The 18,927-nt window shown below is 42.4% G+C and overlaps 1 protein-coding gene across 9 annotated transcripts in view; it reads left to right on the top strand.

Moving 5' to 3' along the window:
- Positions 1–18,927, top strand: part of ARHGAP32 (Rho GTPase activating protein 32) — a 403,957-nt gene that overhangs the window by 280,490 nt on the left and 104,540 nt on the right. For all 9 annotated transcript variants that reach the window (XM_050921524.1, XM_050921528.1, XM_050921525.1 and 6 more), the window contains 3 exons: positions 12,515–12,652; positions 15,307–15,399; positions 17,136–17,258. In XM_050921524.1, the coding sequence (XP_050777481.1) occupies positions 12,515–12,652; positions 15,307–15,399; positions 17,136–17,258 (354 nt within the window). The remainder of the gene's footprint in view (positions 1–12,514; positions 12,653–15,306; positions 15,400–17,135; positions 17,259–18,927) is intronic.

Genomic DNA, 18,927 nt, shown 5'->3' with positions numbered 1-18,927 from the left:
TATTTTTAAGTATCAGAGGGGTAGCCGTGTTAGTCTGGATCTGTAAAAGCAGCAAAGAATCCTGTGGCACCTTATAGACTAACAGACGTTTTGGAGCATGAGCTTTCGTGGGTGAATACCCACTTCTTCAGATGCATGTGGTGGAAATATCCAGGGGCAGGTATATATATGCTAGCAAGCAAGCTAGAGATAACGAGGTCAGTTCAGTCAGGGAGGATGAGGCCCTGTTCTAGCAGTTGAGGTGTGAAAACCAAGAGAGGAGAAACTGGTTCTGTAGTTGGCAAGCCATTCACAGTCTTTGTTCAGTCCTGAGCTGATGGTGTCAAATTTGCAGATGAACTGAAGCTCAGCAGTTTCTCTTTGAAGTCTGGTCCTGAAGTTTTTTTGCTGCAGGATGGCCACCTTAAGGTCTGCTATAGTGTGGACAGGGAGGTTGAAGTGCTCTCCTACAGGTTTTTGTATATTGCCACTCCTAATGTCTGATTTGTGTCCATTTATCCTTTTCCGTAGAGACTGTCCAGTTTGGCCGATGTACATAGCAGAGGGGCATTGCTGGCATATGATGGCGTATATTACATTGGTGGATGTGCAGGTGAATGAACCAGTGATGGTGTGGCTGATCTGGTTAGGTCCTGTGATGGTGTCGCTGGTGTAGATATGTGGGCAGAGTTGGCATCGAGGTTTGTTGCATGGATTGGTTCCTGAGCTAGAGTTATTATAGTGCGGTGTGCAGTTACTGGTGAGAAGATGTTTCAGGTTGGCAGGTTGTCTGTGGGCAAGGACTGGCCTGCCACCCAAGGCCTGTGAAAGTGTGGGATCATTGTCCAGGATGGGTTGTAGATCCTTGATGAGGCGTTGGAGGGGTTTTCGCTGGGGGCTGTATGTGATGGCCAGTGGAGTCCTGTTGGTTTCTTTCTTGCTGTCTTGATGACAATATATATCTCCAGATCAGTGGCACTGCTATGGGCACCGCATGGCCCCACAATATGCCAATATCTTTATGGCCGACCTGGAACAGCGCTTCCTCAGCTCTCGTCCACTCACGCCCCTTCTCTACCTATGCTGCATTGATGACATCTTCATCATCTGGACCCATGGGAAGGAGACTCTGGAAAAATTCCACCATGATTTCAACAGCTTCCACCCCACCATCAACCTCAGCCTGGACCAATCTACACGGGAGGTCCACTTTCTTGACACCACGGTGCAAATAAGTGATGGTCACATTAACACACCCTATATCGAAAACCTACCGACCGCTGTGCCTACCTTCATGCCTCCAGCTTCCATCCCGGACACATCACACGATCCATTGTCTACAGCCAAGCACTGAGGTACAACCGCATCTGCTCTAACCCCTTAGACAGAGACCAACACCTACAAAATCTCCACCAAGCATTCTCAAAACTACAATACCCGCACGAGGAAATAAGGAAACAGATCAACAGAGCCAGACGTGTACCCAGAAGCCTCCTACTGCAAGACAAACGCAAGAAAGAAACCAACAGGACTCCACTGGCCATCACATACAGCCCCCAGCGAAAACCCCTCCAACGCCTCATCAAGGATCTACAACCCATCCTGGACAATGATCCCACACTTTCACAGGCCTTGGGTGGCAGGCCAGTCCTTGCCCACAGACAACCTGCCAACCTGAAACATCTTCTCACCAGTAACTGCACACCGCACCATAATAACTCTCTAGCTCAGGAACCAATCCATGCAACAAACCTCGATGCCAACTCTGCCCACATATCTACACCAGCGACACCATCACAGGACCTAACCAGATCAGCCACACCATCACTGGTTCATTCACCTGCACATCCACCAATGTAATATACGCCATCATATGCCAGCAATGCCCCTCTGCTATGTACATCGGCCAAACTGGACAGTCTCTACGGAAAAGGATAAATGGACACAAATCAGACATTAGGAGTGGCAATATACAAAAACCTGTAGGAGAGCACTTCAACCTCCCTGTCCACACTATAGCAGACCTTAAGGTGGCCATCCTGCAGCAAAAAAACTTCAGGACCAGACTTCAAAGAGAAACTGCTGAGCTTCAGTTCATCTGCAAATTTGACACCATCAGCTCAGGACTGAACAAAGACTGTGAATGGCTTGCCAACTACAGAACCAGTTTCTCCTCTCTTGGTTTTCACACCTCAACTGCTAGAACAGGGCCTCATCCTCCCTGACTGAACTGACCTCGTTATCTCTAGCTTGCTTGCTAGCATATATATACCTGCCCCTGGATATTTCCACCACATGCATCTGAAGAAGTGGGTATTCACCCACGAAAGCTCATGCTCCAAAACGTCTGTTAGTCTATAAGGTGCCACAGGATTCTTAACTATTTTTAGTAGATTTTCTCCCTGGAAATTAGTTTTAGTAAATAATGTGCATCAGTCTTCTGCTGAAAAAAAAAAAAAAAAGGGAGGCAGCTTGGTTTAGTGGATGAGATGTGGAAGTGAGAATCAAGAAACCTGAGTACCATTTCCAGCCCTGCCACTGTCTCTGTGGGTCACCTTGGGCAAGTCACTTTCAAAGTTACGCATTTGTCAAATAGCCGGTAATGGGGCTGTGACGGTGCTGCCCGTGGGAGCCAGCTGAGGTCATTCAGTCAGGGTGAACTGCAAACAAAACGAGACAGACAAACCCCAAACGCTGGTGGTTATTCCAGTACTTAGATTTACCAAGCCATTACAAAACAGCTTCTATACTACCTCACTGGTTACTTAGAAGTTTAAACCACGCAGTTCCCTTAAAGTGCCCAGCCTCAGGCCTCCGTCCAGACACACCTATCAGATATGATGATGATGCCTGAAAATCTTACTTCATCATATAAAAGAAAAGGTTCTTCCAATCCCAAAGGATCAGCCACATACCCAGGTTCAATTATAACTTAGATCTTACCCAAAATACACGCTATAGCCAATTCTTATTAACTAAGCTAAAATTTATTAGAAAAGAGAGTGTGTTGATTAAAAGATTAATATACATATAGACTTGAATTCAATTCTTGAGGTTCAGATACATAGTAGAGGTGAGCTTGTAGTTGCCAAAAGTCCTTTTAGAAACAGTCCATAGGTTATAGTCCAATTTCCATACTCAGGGTGGCTCCAGTCAGTGACTGGGGATCTCAGTCCTTATGGCTTAAGGTTTCCCCCTCTTGAAACCCAAAGCAGATCTGAGATGAAGAAGGATCGTGTCCTAGGCTGCTTATACATTTCTAGCAGCCTTTCGGCCTGAGAAAACAATAGGCTTAACTCCTTCTCCCAAACATCCTGGCAATTAGCACAGAGTAATTTATCTATTAAACAATTCAGATACAGGTTACCACAACCTTCAAAGAGACACATAGACAATAATACTATTTCACTCAAGTATCATCTTAAATGTTAATATTCCTTTTTTGATCTTTGAATTAAAACTATAGCAATAGACAAAACTTGTTTGCTTACATCACAAGACCTGAGCAAACACCTCCTCTTCTACCTCTAACAATACAGACTTGCATTTCAAAGCTCTATTCATTTACATATCTTGCTAACCAGTTCTTAAGGTTCACCCACGGGTCAGGTCAGTCGGTAAGGTGAGTTAATTATCTCTTTCTGGCCCTGTCACCTTTTCATGAGATATTAAATTATACTCATAACGTCACAGGGGCTTACTTCACCTTTTGTAAAGCACATTATGAAAAGTGCTTTACTCCTGCAGTATCTGACATGTCCAGGAGAAAAGACAGGGTAAATGCATTAGTCTGTTTTAAATATATGTAATAAAAATGTGTGTGTAGTAATCTATAAGTAGATATCCATTCATTCAGTGCCTTGATACCTTTAGATGGATAGGGTTTTCATTCCCATTAATTAGCAGTCAGTCTTGTTGGTGGCTTTGAAGCATTTCCTGTGCGGTGCAAGCTCACATTGGGTTCTGATTTAATTTTCTGATGTGCAGAAATGCGGTCTCCTGCCACAGCTTTCTCTCTTCCCTTTCTCCCCCATGTCTCTCTGACCCATTGCTTTACCATATAATTTCACTAAGGAGATTATTGGTATTGGATTATTTAAATTACAAGTCGTAAGGCGAGAAGGGAGTTTTATTAAAGCGTTGAGAGATGTAAATCTAATTTCAAATTGCAAGAGCTTTAGGTCTCTGCCTTTCCAAAACAGGCTTATTCAGAAGACAACATCTGAGCATCAGAGCTTCAGATGCTATGCATTGTTTGTATGTTCCACTGTTTATATACTCCTGTTCCTTTGCAGCTCCGCAACATAATTGCCCCCAGAATACACTGGACAGAACATTCGCCTGGTGGCTGGATATTTCTTGCAAAGCTTATTCCTTTGCGTGATGAGGGAACATTCAAAAGGTTGAGTTGTTCATTTCAGATTAGCACACCCAACTCTGCATACTCATCCTGTCTGCTTATCTGACCCTGTTTTTCTCCAGAATGGGATAGAACTCAGAAGAGAACAGTCCTCAGTAGATTTCTGTTGCTTTCATTTGGGCAAGAAATAGTGGGAGCCTAGTCATCCAAGTACAGTAACTCCTCACTTAAAGTCGTCCCGGTTAACATTGTTACGTTGCTGATCAATTAGGGAACATGCTCGTTTAAAGTTGTGTAATGCTCCCTTCTAAGGTCGTTTGGCAGCTGCCTGCTTTGTCTACTGCTTGCAGGAAGAGCAGCCTGTTGCATGTAGCTGGTGGGGGCTTGTAACCAGGGTGGACCGGCAGCCCTCTATCAGCTCCCCGCTCCTCTAAGTTCCCTGTGCAGCAGCTGCCTGCAGTTCAGCTGTGTCCCTCCCCCCACTGCCATGTGCTGCTCTTGCCCCGTGCCTTGGAGCTGCTCCCTGAGACTCCTGCTTGCTGTTCTGGGTGGGGGAGGGAAGGAAGAGGAGGGGTAATGTCAGGGTGTCTTCCTCACCCCTGTTCCTGCACCCTGCTTACCCCATCTTCCATAGAGTTGGGCTCAGGACGGAGGGAGCTTGTAGCAGCTGCGGTCTCAGCAAGCTGATCTAATTAACAAGACCAGGTACTTAAGGGAAGTGTGGATATCTCCTTCCATTCCTGCTGCCATGCAGAGTGAGAGAGTTAACCCTTGAGGGCTCAGCCAATTGCTAGTTCATCATTTAGCAGTAAGGGAAATATCCCACCCTCTGACTCCTCCACTTCAACCAATCTTCACAATCATCATCACTGTGTACCAGTATTAAATTGTTTAAAACTTATGCTCCTTGTGTGTATGTATATAATATAGTCTTTTGTCTGGTGGGAAAAAAATGTCCCTGGAACCTAACCTCGTCATTTACATTCATTCTTACAGGGAAATTGGATTCGCTTAAAGTCGCATTTTTCAGGAATATAACTACAACGTTAAGTGAGGAGTTATTGTATCTTCTCAATGTATCTGCTTCTGGTCCCCTTTGGAATCAAGCGGTGCATGGAAGTGGGTTTGTGAGGGGCCAGAGGAGAAATAGAGGAGGTGTTCTGGGGGAGAGAGTCCAAGTGAAGTTAGTGCTTTGTATGAAAATCTTCACATTTACCTGTTTATAATTAATTAACTTTGCTGTGTTGTTCATACGTTAAAGATTTAATAATGTAATAAGACCACTCAGGATGCACCAAACAAATATGTTGGTCGGTCTTATGTCCCTTCCATGTCTGACAGCCTGGGTAACGTGAGCATTCCCCTTCTCTGACTTGCCATAGCTTCCTTCCCTGGTCCATCCTGCGCTACTCCAAATGGAGTCCTGAGGTTTGAGGTTTGTCATCATTCGATTTTTTTTTAAAGCCCATTGGTTTCTCTCACCATTGTTCATCCACAGCCTCCCAGTATCCGCATGGGAATCTCTAGAGGCCATTCAAGTTATTTCTAAACTGTCCTTCAGGGGCTGCTGCAGACTCTAAGGGCATGTCTACATTGGAACACTGAGGGTGCGTCTAGACTAGAAATACAGCAGAGACACACCTGTTGCTGTAGTGTAGACACTTCCTACAGCGATAGGAGGGGTTCTTCTGTCACTGAACTAAGTCCACCTCTTTGAGAATTCTTCCATCGACCTAGCGCTATGTACATTGGAGCTTAGACCAGCTTTATGATGTCACACAAGGCGTGGCATTTTTCGTAGTCCTGTGCAAGGTAGTTAAGCCAACCTAACTTTGTAGTATAGACTGGCCCTCAGGAAAGTTAAGCTACATTAACTGAAGGTGCGAATTTTAAAATACATCAGATAAAGCACATCAAGGCGCCCCTGCCCCTGTGTGGACAGTCTCATTCAGAAGTAAAATGGCCTTAGTTCACTTTAGCATAACTCACTTTGGAATTCCTATGTAGGCAAGTCCGACATGGGAAGCAGAGACTGACAGTGGAATTTTACTCCATCTTTGCAGCGCAGTGGAAACGTGCCCAGCCAATCATGCTAGATTAAGCAATTTTCTGCCTGTTTTCTGAATTCGTGGGATGGCTTGCCACAAAATTGAGAGCAAGCTCCTTTTCATATTCCATTCTGAGCAGAGGATAGACTTTACTGACAAGCTACTTCATCTGCCTCAGTCAAACTCCACTCACTTTGTGTTAGTTTTACAGTTACGTTTAATTTCCAGAAAGTTGTAGTACTGCACTAGAGAGTCTGAAATCGTCTGAGAGATTTCAGTACACAGACTTAAACCTTGATAAAGCCACCTATAGCACCAGATGGAAACACTTCCTGAATAAACTATAAGTAGTGGATTTTATCGGATTTGTTCCGTGTTTTGACTAATTTTCTAAGCCATTTTCCACTGTGTTTTGCAATAAAGGGAGGAAGGGTTGTGGTGGATTAACATCCAGACCCTAAAACCTAGACAGCTGTCAGTCACCCCCGTGGCATCTTTCCAGCTCCTAACTATTCAGTTTTCTTACTCTAGGGTCAGAGCCAACTGTGTTTTAGCAGTTACTTTTTTCTCGTTTTCCCGTCTCTATCTCCGTGTTGACTGACATTGTACATAGGGTGCCCATGTAATTTCATGATTTCTATCAGGAATTCAGGATGCCTGAGAATCTGAACCTAAAAAGAACAATCTCCCCATCTATAAAAACAAAACAAAAAAATTCACGGAGATACTACGGAGAGTGCATGTCCAATCTCTGGGACAACATATCCTGGGGCTCAGTAGCAACCTATCTGGTTGGTTTGGAGTTTTATTGATGGGAATAAAAAGAGTCCCATCCCGACTGCCATACTGGGAAGCACATGATTTGACATGTGGTCATAAATAGGGAGGAGGTGGGTCCCAGTCTCTGTTTTAATCGTTGGGCATCTCCGTATTTTGTGTTTATAAATTGGAAGAAATTATAAAAGTTCCAAGTGTAATTGGTGTTACTGTTTGTTGCGAACCAGCCCTTTCCCCAAATAACAATCCTGGTGGAAAGGCGGTGCTTTTATTTTTGGCACTATATTTCACATATCTGGAAAACGGGGCAACCTGTTTTCTTTCTTGGTGGTTCACTTCATATTAGCATTCAGCAAAAGCAGAACTGATTATAGACAATTCAGAATGCAAATGGGGGAGTGCTGCTGCTTGCCAGATTCTAAGTGAAGACAGCTAAGCCAGCACTAAAACTATTCCTATATTTAACTCTCCTCAGGCTTGTGAGAGCTGCTCTCAGAAGTGATCAGACCCTCAATGGGGAGGAGACCAGCCATATGGTTTGAAGTACTGCTTTAGTGTGGGGTGGGAGTGAAATGGGCTTACAAATATGAGAGAGTAAAAGCTCATTTGCTTTTTCCCCCAGACAAACAATAACAGGGAGACACAGCAGTGTAATTCCATCACTAATGCAGCCAGCTGTAAGGCCCCCTCAAGCATTGTGTGCTCTTAACTTGAAAATAAAAGAGAGTTTCTGCTGTGTGTTGACATCTTAGAGGAAATATCACCAAATGAATTGGGGTTATGAGACTATGCACAATCTCTTCTGGCTGTGGGCACCTGTCATCCCTCTTATGCCATTGAGCCGAGGAGCTAAAAGTATTGGTTTGGGGGGCAGTGGCTATGAATCTTTGTCCCTCTAAATGTACAGCATGAATAGCAGCTTATGAACTTCATACAGCATAATGGTCTCACTAATGAAAGGTTCAAGTCTCTGGCACAGTGGATGTTATAAGAGTCAGTTCAGTAATCTATAATCATGTTTAGCATGACATTTCTTCTCACTGAGCTAAAGTGTGAGAAATAAGCTTCATGCAATGCCCTGAAATTTTACCCTGCCCTCGGAGCAGAGTGTATTATAAATCTCACACAGCAGTGAGTGGGGAAGGGCGAGGTTGCAATTTCTGAACAGGCATGACTCCTTGGAAGTGAACAGTCCCTGGATTCGCAGACACAGGCCCTGATCCAGGAAAATACTTAAGCACATGCCTATGTCCCCTTAACTTCAGTCGGACTCAAGCGTGTGTTTAAAGTTAACCATATGCTTAAATGTTCTGACCAAAGAAGCTTTTCTGAATCTGTGTCAGCCAGAAATCAAAGTGAAAAATGAGAAACAAACAAAAGGAGGCGATGGGGAAACTCGCAGGTGAGTAGGAATTGACATCAAGGAGCAGTTTAGGGAGATCAGCTACAATGAACAGATGTGACTCTTACTTTTCAATGTGTATTTTCAGCACATTGCTTAGCTTTGCTATAAAACCAGCCCTGGCAAACATGAAGTCGGCACCATCAGGCTTCATTAATAGTTATTTTCTGTTTCTCGTTTCTATGGTTTCAATAAATTGCTGAATAAAACAATTTACTTCTGCACACCCTTCTGGCACTCTGGAAGCAACGTGGAATAAAACATACAACTTCTTTTGTTGTTGTTGTCAGTATCGAAGAGTGTGATGCTATTTTTGATGTGATTAAGTATCACTGGTTCACTATTGTCCTGTAACTCTAGAAGTCTGTCTGGGAGCTTAAGTCAAATACCTCACTACTTGTTTTATCCTGGGACAATGGTCCAGGAAGCTAATTTAATTTGTATTGACCACCCACTAGAGATGTGATCAGATGCGGTAATGGCACACAGCCTCCCTAAATGGTGTTCAGTTCCTTGCTAGCCAGCTGCAAAGATTTCCTGCCTGTGAAATTAAACTGCGTCCTGAAGAAACATGCCTCTGTACTTTTTTTTCTTAAACATTAACTATTTAGGTCTCAGTCCTGCAAAGAATTATTCATTGGAGCTACTCATATATGTAAAATTAACGTGTAAGTTTTTGCAAGCTCAAAGCCTTAGAGTTTAAGGATATATTTGCTCTTACTATATTGGAACAGGTTTTTTGAGACAATGGTTTGTGAAGCACTACCCTGGCAAACCTTTCTGTATTTACACATCCGAGTCACCCTTGTTCTGTCAAAGGGGGGTGCCCACTATTCTGACGGAGGTTGAGGTTAGAGAGAATCCGGTGAGTGTAGACTCCATCCATACATTAATCTGTTAAATTTAGTAACTAACAGTAGCCTAGTTGCTCTCAGGATGTAGAATCTGTTCCACTAAAAAAAAAAATGTTCTCTTCATTTGTTGTCTTCCAATTCAGCACACACTACTGCTCAGTACAGTAGTGTTTGCTGACCCCAGCAATTCCTGTCTTGTAAATTCATGTCTTTTAATTACGACTAAGAGACACTGCATACCTGCAGCAGGCCAGTATTTAAGGATAAGATCTCAGGGAGGCATTGTCATTAATGACAATGATCAAGGAGTGAGGCATGTTGGGATGACTTCTTGTCCTTTGAACAAGTAGCCTTCAGGACTTTATGGGAATATCCTGTTAAAATGCAGCTGACAGAAACAAATTACAGCAGTGCAACAATTTTTTGATTTTTTGATTTTATTTTTTTTTAAACAGGTTAACCAGACGTTGCTCACTGAGAGTCATGTTGTTAACTTGCTGAGAGATAAAGAGCCACCTCTTTGGGCTTCTGAAATACTGACTACTGCTTGTGGTATAAAAGTGGAGTTTTAATACGATATTGGTTGTCTGGAGCTTTAAACATCATAAATGATTTAGACAGAAAATAGCTAGTGCTATGGATGAGATTAAGGGGCTGGATTTATGGCTTCTGTAGAACCTCTCTGTATTAACTGCCATAAAAGTGATACCTGCACTTCCTTGGCAAATAAAATTTGGATTTAACAGCTAAAAATAGCAAATTATGATACTGAAAAAATTAGGCAAATCCCAGGTTGCAGAGTGGACATTTATCCTCAGCTGGCTCAGTAGCATATGAGAACATCTTAATAATTGTCAGGAGAGGATGGGCTGTTTTGAGGCAATAAGGTCTCCTTACGTCACTTATTTTGGCTGAGATAAAACACAGCCATAAATGTAAAAATGTTTGTCTTATTTGAGAAAGAAACTTTGAAGAGGTGGGCATGATACTAGTAAGTATTCAGTATCTTTTATTGATTTTTCATTTTGTTTTTCCCAGCTTAATCTTTAAATAGAGAGCTGCTGGACCTGTGAAGACTGCACATCCTTGCATGCTGTCCTCTGTCTTGGTCTGAGCAAAAGGGTGTTTATATAAAGTTGTCTGTATTCTGCGTTGGCGGCCCCTTTTGTGCTACAGGGGAAGGAAGCCACAGTCTGGAATCTAGATCTCCATGGGCAATCTTTGGCCCAGTGGCCGTATTTTGGACACTTAATTCCAGCAGATCTACAAATTTACCTCTTTGATTTAAAAACATAAATAAATAAGGTGGCAGGTTCTGATTTTCTTTGGTGGTGATTGATTCTCAAATCCCACTTCACCCACTGTACCATATATCTTCCCATTGTGTGTATTGACTGTTCTTATGCATTTTTCTCCAGTTTTAATCCCTGGCTCTTTCCCATGGGCGGCTTGCTGGTTCAGGGCCTAGGATACTAGTCTAGGTCTTGGGAGACCTGGGTTCGATTTCCTGCTCTGTCACAAGCTTCCTGTGTGACCTCGGCTAAGTTACTTAACCTCTCTGTGCCTCTATCCCCCATCTGCGCAATGAGGATAATAGCACTGCACTACCTCATTATATGAAATAAAGCGCTTGGAGATCTGCTGATGAATGCACTATATAAGAGCCTGGTGGTGACTTCTCCTCTGTGATTGTATTCTTCTGGAATTCTTACACTGCCTTCATCACTGTAGTATGTGAGCCTTTTCCAGTCATGCGTTAAGTGACGGGAATAACATCTGCCATATGTTCGTTGTTTTTTTCTCCTCATCTCCTCTGGGGGAGAATTTCGTGTGCAGTATAGTTTTGTTTTGTAGGGATTTTTTTTTTATAAATATATCCATGCTGCTTTTTGTTTGCATTGGTAAAGGCAGGTCAAAGAAGTGTACTCTGCATATGGAATGGGACATTGTGGGAGCTGGGTTGATCCTTAGTTCCTGCTTCAGTTTTCCTGTTTGTAAACTGGAGATAACATAACCTTACCTCCCTCAGAAGGGTGTTGAGAGGATTAATTGTTTTATAAAGTGCTTTGAAGCTGCAAACTCCTGTATTAGTGCTGCAGTTGTTATTGATTGTAATAGGCCATGAAGCACTTGGAATATGGGACTTGTCTATTAAAGGTTTCACAAAAGTAAATTACACCTTGTTGCTATGTTAGCATTTGCTTCCTTGTCTCTGGATGCAGCAGAATGAAAACTTAACCCCTCGAACTGTAGTTACCCAATTTACTGCATGGTTATGAAATGTATTTTGTCAATATTTTAAACTTGGAAAATGATATACTTAGGGGCAGATGTGCAGCTCATGTAACTTATCTTAGCTGCACTGATTTCAGCTGAGGCTCTGTCCCGTAAACTCTGCCACAAATAGTACAGGCCCTAATCCTGCCATCAGAGCTGTGCTAGTTGACTCTTGGGTCTCTGCAGAGCCCCACTGCAGCCACTAAGCTCTAACATTTTTGACAGCGTCTTGTAGTTTACATTTTCACTGGCACATAGTCACATCCCCTGAGGGGTGGGCACAGTATGAAAACCTTGTTAGGTAGGCAGAGGGAACAAATGGGTTTTATGTAGGTCTATTAGAGTTAATAAGGCAAATTTAGTCCTGGTATAATATTACTCGCCTGATCTACACTAGAAAATTAGGTTGGTTTAACTACATCAGGGGATTGAAAAATCCACACCTTTGACCAGCATACTTAAACTGACCCTAAGATCCCGTGTAGACAGGCTAGGTTGACATAAGAATTCTTCTGTCAACCTAGCTACTGCCTCTCAGAGAGGTGGATTACCTACACCAATGGGAAGGGCGTAGATTTTGTGTACACTGAAGTTGGAGGAATAATACCAGAGGTGAACTTGTTTCACTCTGTTTTTAAACTGTTCCATGCTAAAGCTTAAAATAAAAATAACTGGGCACCCTTTATTTACACCCACGTATTGCATAAGGGAAGACCGGCAGCAAAGAAAGCAGTACCTCCCTTTGCTTCTGCTAGGATTGTCATTGTATGCTCCTGATGAAAGTGGTCTAATGTGGTGCTTTTCTCTCTCTATGCAGGGCAAGAGCTGGATTGTGAAGCGGAGTTATGAAGATTTCAGAGTACTCGATAAACATCTCCACCTATGTATCTATGATCGGCGTTTCTCTCAGCTCTCAGAGCTACCTCGCTCCGATGCCCTGAAGGACAGTCCAGAGGTAAAATGTGAACCCTGTTAGCAGATTAAGCTCTGATCAGACTCAGAACTACTACAAATGAACAGAGGATGGTTTGGGTTTTCTTCACAGCTTTTAAAAAGCAGAAGTTTTTGGATTCTGAATTAGATTTTGGGAGTTGATTAGAAAAGTAATTGGAACAGCACATTCCTCCTCACCTTAGCAAAGGAAAGTGCTTTGCAAATTAGTATAAATTACTGCATTGCTAAGTGCAGAATGGTTATGGAGAATGCAAAGAAAGGAAAATCAGACTTTTAATCTATTCTGTACTCTTAATTACTTAGATCAGAATTTTACTGTATCTTTGGAAACATTTTCAATTACATGGATATTTGCTGACTTCAATAGTGATGATTTCTAGGAATATTGAGTGGTTAAAGGGCTGTAATGTTTTAAAGGAGGAAATAGTATTTGGGATAGTAAATTTATATCTATAAACCACAAATTGCTTTGGGATTTATAAAAATAAAATATATGTGCTAATTACCTGTAAAAACTCCTTGGAACTGACATCTGGTTGGATAGAATATTTTTACCCTGGTCTTTTGTGAAAGCAGATAGTATTCCTCTTCAGATTTCCAACCTCATGCTCAGTCTTTGTTTATCATTTCAAGTGTTTATTTGTGTCCAAAATCATCTGCTTGGAGGAAGCAAGTGCATCACTTTGGAAGATTGGGAGAGAAAAATAATATGTGTAGTTTGCAGGAGGTTATTTGAATCAAACAAAAGCATAACCAAACATCTCTGTTAAACCTCAGTGTCTGTGTGAAGAGCATGCATTACACTGGTGGACAATCCCTGTTGCTTCATTTCACAGGTCACTTTCCCTTAGGCCTGATGGCTGCAAGCACATGTCCCGTTGCGAAGGCATGAGTGCAGAAAAATCCTGACTATCAGAGTCAAGAGGCCAATGTTGCCTACCCGTAAGCCCTGTGACTGAAAAATGGGGGAAATAAGAAAACTCAAAGCCATTTCAGGCATACAAAGCAAAGTCTATTCTATCTGTAAATCTGGATCTGTACCCCTTTAAAACCAAATGGGAAGAGGGTGGAGAAAGGGGGGACAATGGGTGAAATCATTGCTCCATTGGAGTCAGTGGTGAGGTTTTAACACTGCATTCAGCGAGTCTACGATTTCACCTAATATCTCATCAGGGAACCTACACTGGTTGGTTGGTTTTGTATTGGATGCAAGACATTGCTGAAGACAGCGTAAAAATAATAATCTCCTCCATGTGACATGGGAATGGAGCAATTAAACAATAAATAAGTAGAATAACATGCTCCAAGGTTAATTTTGTGGCATTCTCATCTTGTAGGCATTGGCTCCGCTGGCCTTTCAAGACTCATTATTTTCGGCATCAGTTGCTGGCAGTGGAATTTGTACATTTTTTAAAGTAATTCTCAGCATTGGGAGGTTAATGTAGGCATTGGGGAGAGGAGGTGGGAATTACACTCTGCCTGTTGCAAGCTTGCCTCATGTAAAATATTGTGGAAATTACTGTAAAAAGGGCTCAGAAACCACATATTTCAAGACCAGTCTGTAAAAATACTCTTGGTAGCAATTTGGAGTCAATAAGAGCCTGGCGTGAGGAAGGATTTGAGGATCTACTATTTGTGATGAATAGTCCTGCACAATGCTCCATACGGGTTAGACCCCTGCTCCCACATAGAGCCCTTTTGACTTCACTGGGGCTCCATGCAGGTTTAGAAGGGTCCATTGGGTGCAGCCAGCAGGACCCAGTACTGTTATCTGACAGGTGGAGTGAAATTGGTGGAGTGTTGACATTAGTTTCAGTGGGATCAAGGTTTTGAGATTTGTTTTTGGATCACTCTCTTTCCAACACACCTATTGTAGGTTTTATAGCATGAGGTTGGATACAAAGTATCTATATTCACAGGAGATGCTGTGACATCTGACATACTGCCACACCTCAGAATGTGGTTTTGCAGATGTCTGATGTCTCTCATTCTTTCTGATTTATTTTTATTTCGAATTAAACAGCTAAAACAGATGTTTTATGTCAACAGTGTTTTATTTGGTCTTGGAGACTCCAGGCCGTCATGGAACTTCTTAATACTATCTCCATAGATTAGATAGATAGAAAGTGACCCAACTAGCTCTTCTTTGGTGAAAGTCATTTTACGTCGGCGTAAGGGACAGTCCTAAGGATGTTTTTAAAGCTCTCGTTTATTGTTTGAAAAATGAATGTTTTACCACTCTGGCTTGCCACGTTCCAAAGCACTTTACATCTGTGGGGAAATGGCAGCCTCTGTTTTGTTTTACTCAATGGTTCTCAGATGTGTTGGATTGTCATAATTGAAATAATCTGTTTGGATGTGAAATGCATAGCAAACAGAGGACTTCAGGGCTTAAAATATTTTGGCGTTGGCAATTAGCCTTCACTGAGAAACCTTTCTCATCTTACATACATAGAAATGTGTAATTCCTGGAACAATATTTGCACTGATTTCTCTCCTTCTCCAAACCTTAGAATCCCATTGTATTAGGAACCCCAAACTGCCCATTTCTCCCTCACCAGTGAATTTGCCAACAACTATGCCAGCTTGGAGAAAGGGGCTCCACTTTTGTATATCAACAGAATAATTATACTCGTTCTTTCTTTTCCTCTGCAGCTTGTCACCCAGATGCTGATGGCTTACCTGTCAAGGCTCTCAGCCATCGCAGGCAACAAGATCAACTGTGGGCCTGCCCTCACATGGATGGAGGTAGGGTGCAGTGCACAACACTGCTTTTCATGTCCACCGCCTGCCTCTTGCGTAGTCTCCACAGCCTGCCTCTTGCGTAGTCCTTATGCCTGTGCAAAGTGAGTGGAGAGAAGCTGTGTAGTCCAACTTTGTGGAATCACATCCCGGTAACATTTTACACCGACTTTGCACAAGTGGCAAGGACTACACAGCGCAGGGGAGAATCAGACCCCAATGCTAAGGATTAGGGATTTTTTCCTCCTATTTGGATTTTGTCAGCTGAAAGACAGGACAGTTTTACATTGTTTGATTACAAAGTAATAGAAGGTAGCAACTCAGGTGATACAGTGATAGGGTCAATGTGCTACCTAGATAAGACAAGTTCAGCAGTGGACTGAGACTCCAGGTCATAGGCTGCACTAGATGCACACAGCTCTTCCTGCACTCATTTCAGTGGGTATGTATTGCTCTTTAAAAGGTGCAGATGTTGATAGCTACTTTGCTATTTTTGGCTCTATATTTTTTGAAGACAGCTGCATCGAAACAGCCAATATTATCTACTCTGCCTTGCCATCTCTGCTGTTAAATGGCTCAACAGAGTTTGCATTGTGCTCTCAGCAGTCCTGTTTATGTACTATGAATTACAGCTGTAGCACTGCTTTCTCTGTTAATTGTTTTGCGCCACCTCGAGCGCTAATACTTAAACCACCAGCCTGAGTGGGTAGAGGGAGGAGGAAAGAATGGGATTAAGCAATCAAGACGACCTGCTCTCTTTTGTCAACAGTCAGGAGGAGTAGAGGTGTATGTCGATCTTCCCTGGTGACGTTACCGTATCACACAGGAAGAACTGTTGTTAGACATCACAAATCTTGAGAAATGCACCAGCTAGCATGTTCATGTAGCTAAATTTTAAATGTTTGTAATCTGAGTGCGTGGATTCTTCAAGCAAAAAAACCCTTTAGGTTAAGATGAGGTGTGGCAGATTTTCAGCACAAAAAGAGAAATGATCAGTGACTTTTAGAGGTGAATCAAACTGGAGAATTTACTGGAAATTAAGGTTACAACTCAGCAATTATGTGCATTAGTGAAAGTGCTCTAATAAAACTTGAGTTCTCTTGAACAACCTTTCCAAATTAACTGAGACTCTTACAAAATTGCCTTTCAGATGGCTTTCCAGATGGGAACAATAATCTGAGTTTTAAAAACTGACTGGGAAGTGTAGCAGTGAGGGGGAAAAAAACAGCGGAACCATAATTTCTTACTGGAAGTTCAGATATTATAGAAACTGGCAGAGGAGTAGCCTAGATTTTATATTTTCTCTGTAGCTTTATCATCCTCGTTATCCCTCCTGTGATTAAATTCCCTGCTTGTAAAGCATTTTTGTCATCATTCCGTTATTTTTCTAAGTACTCGAAGAAAACGAGTACAATGCCATGACAGAGTGGGGGGAGGCGTACACATTCATTGTCATGTTAGTGTTCTGTACAAAAATGCACAAAGACTTCATCCTCAATGAATGGATGGGAAGGAGTGATGTGACCTTCTGAAACTTAATTTATTAACTGTCTTTCCTCTTCATTTCTATGTATTCTGTGCCCTACATTGTCCCTCCACACTGTTCTCTTCAGGGGGCCCCTAAACTGTGCTGTCTTTGTGAATCAGCTTGAAATCCCTGCCACGCATGAGCACCAGTCAAGTTTATTCACAGAGCCACATGTCCTCAGCTGCCTCACAATCTACCATGCTCTTTGTTGCAGATTGATAACAAGGGGAATCACCTGCTAGTCCATGAAGAATCATCCATTAACGTGCCTGCCATTGCGGCTGCCCATGTTATTAAGAGATACATTGCTCAGGCAGCAGATGAACTGTCCTTTGAGGTAAATAATTAGAGGAACATACATTCCTCATTGTCAAATGTAGAAGAGGAAATGCATCTGGTACGCTGTGTGTGTGTGTGTGTGTGTGTGTGTGTGTGTGTGTGTGTGTGTGTGTGTGTGTGTGTGTGTGTGTGTGTGTGTGTGTGTGTGTGTGTGTGTGTGAATGCAAAATAAGGGGACAGGGTTTCAAAAGAGCGTGGCATGTTGGGTGTATGTTAGGCTCTGCACCCTTTTGAAAATCCAGCCAGATGTGTCCCAGTGGGGCTGTTGGGTGCTGAGCCTTTCTGAAAATTGAGCCACAATTGTAGATGTTGATTGCTTGAAAAAATCTATCTCCATTGTCTCTGCCACCCATTGAGCTGTGCAAGTATGTGGTGACAGTTTGCTTGTATGCGCTGTTATGATGTTTGGAGCTTTGAGAGCATTGCACACAAATATAAAGGGCAACACAGTCCCTGCCCCCAAGGTGTTTCTCTGATTGCAGCTTTAGTCATGCCACTTTGCAGGTAATACAGAAATTTAAGGAGTGTTGGGGGATGTATTCAGATTCACTACTCAGCACTCACTGCTATAAACAAACAGAAGGATGCAAGTTAAATAGATTATATCCCTCTTAAGTTACAGTTTATACAATTTAGGGCATAGACTATTTGGCAGTGTTTCAGTATTAATAATAGCAGTAAAATGGTTTTCACTAATATGGCACAATCTGTTTATCAGTCTCAAAGACCTGTACAAGCCAATAATTTAGCTTGGCAACAACTATCGAGGAAGGTAAGTTTTTGTTACTAGTCTCATTTTGCAGATGGGAAACTGAGGCACAGCACATTTGCAGCTTGGCCAAATTCACATAGTGAGCAATGTAGAGCTGGGATTAGACTACAGATCTCCAGTCTCCCAGTGTTGTGTTCTGACCCCTAAACCAGGAGACCATGCTCCCTTGCGATATTAAAAAGATTTTTATTGTCTAATAAACATTTTAAAGAAGCTAATTCCCAAGCCTTTTTTGTTTGTTTGTTTCTGAATAGTTAAGAAATTTGGCTAGTTTCTGGCTTCTCAAGTTTCTGGGGTGGTAGTGCTGCCTTGTGGATAGAGCAGTGGGTGGGGACTTAGGAGACCCAAATTCTATTCCCAGCTCTGCCATTAACCTGCTGAGTGACCTTGGGCAAGTCACTTCACCGCTCTGTGCTTCAGTTTCTCCACTTGTAAAATAGGAGTAATGATGCGTATCTCTTTGTGAAGCATTTTGAGATCTAGTGATGAAAAACACTATATGGGAGCTACCTTATCATTTATTATAGTGTCCAGTGCAGAATTTACTCAATGTCAGAAAAAAGTATCACATGCTGCGGGACACAAGTCACCCTCCCACCAAACTAGTATAAGCATCTAGAATGAGTTCCGCCAGTGTCATTTGCTGCCATTGAAGCATCAGTGCAAACCATTTCTCTGGTTTTGTATTTGTTCTTTTCGAGAACGGGTCCGAAAGGAATGAGGAAAGCTTCAGAAAGTCTCCTCGGCCACCTTGTCCCCTTTGGTCTCTTCCCATCCTGCTGCAGTAACATGACACTGCCGTATTACTTTGTTAGCTTCCTGATTCAGAGGAGAATGTCTTTTTGTCTTTGTCAGGTCAGGAGAACTGCGTGCAGTTCTTGACTTTGAGAGGGTG

This window comes from Gopherus flavomarginatus, chromosome 13, assembly GCF_025201925.1.
Source record: "Gopherus flavomarginatus isolate rGopFla2 chromosome 13, rGopFla2.mat.asm, whole genome shotgun sequence".
In the NCBI taxonomy this organism is placed as follows: domain Eukaryota; kingdom Metazoa; phylum Chordata; order Testudines; family Testudinidae; genus Gopherus; species Gopherus flavomarginatus.
Note: the sequence above shows the minus strand (reverse complement) of the source record. Positions and strands in the feature narration are given on the sequence as shown.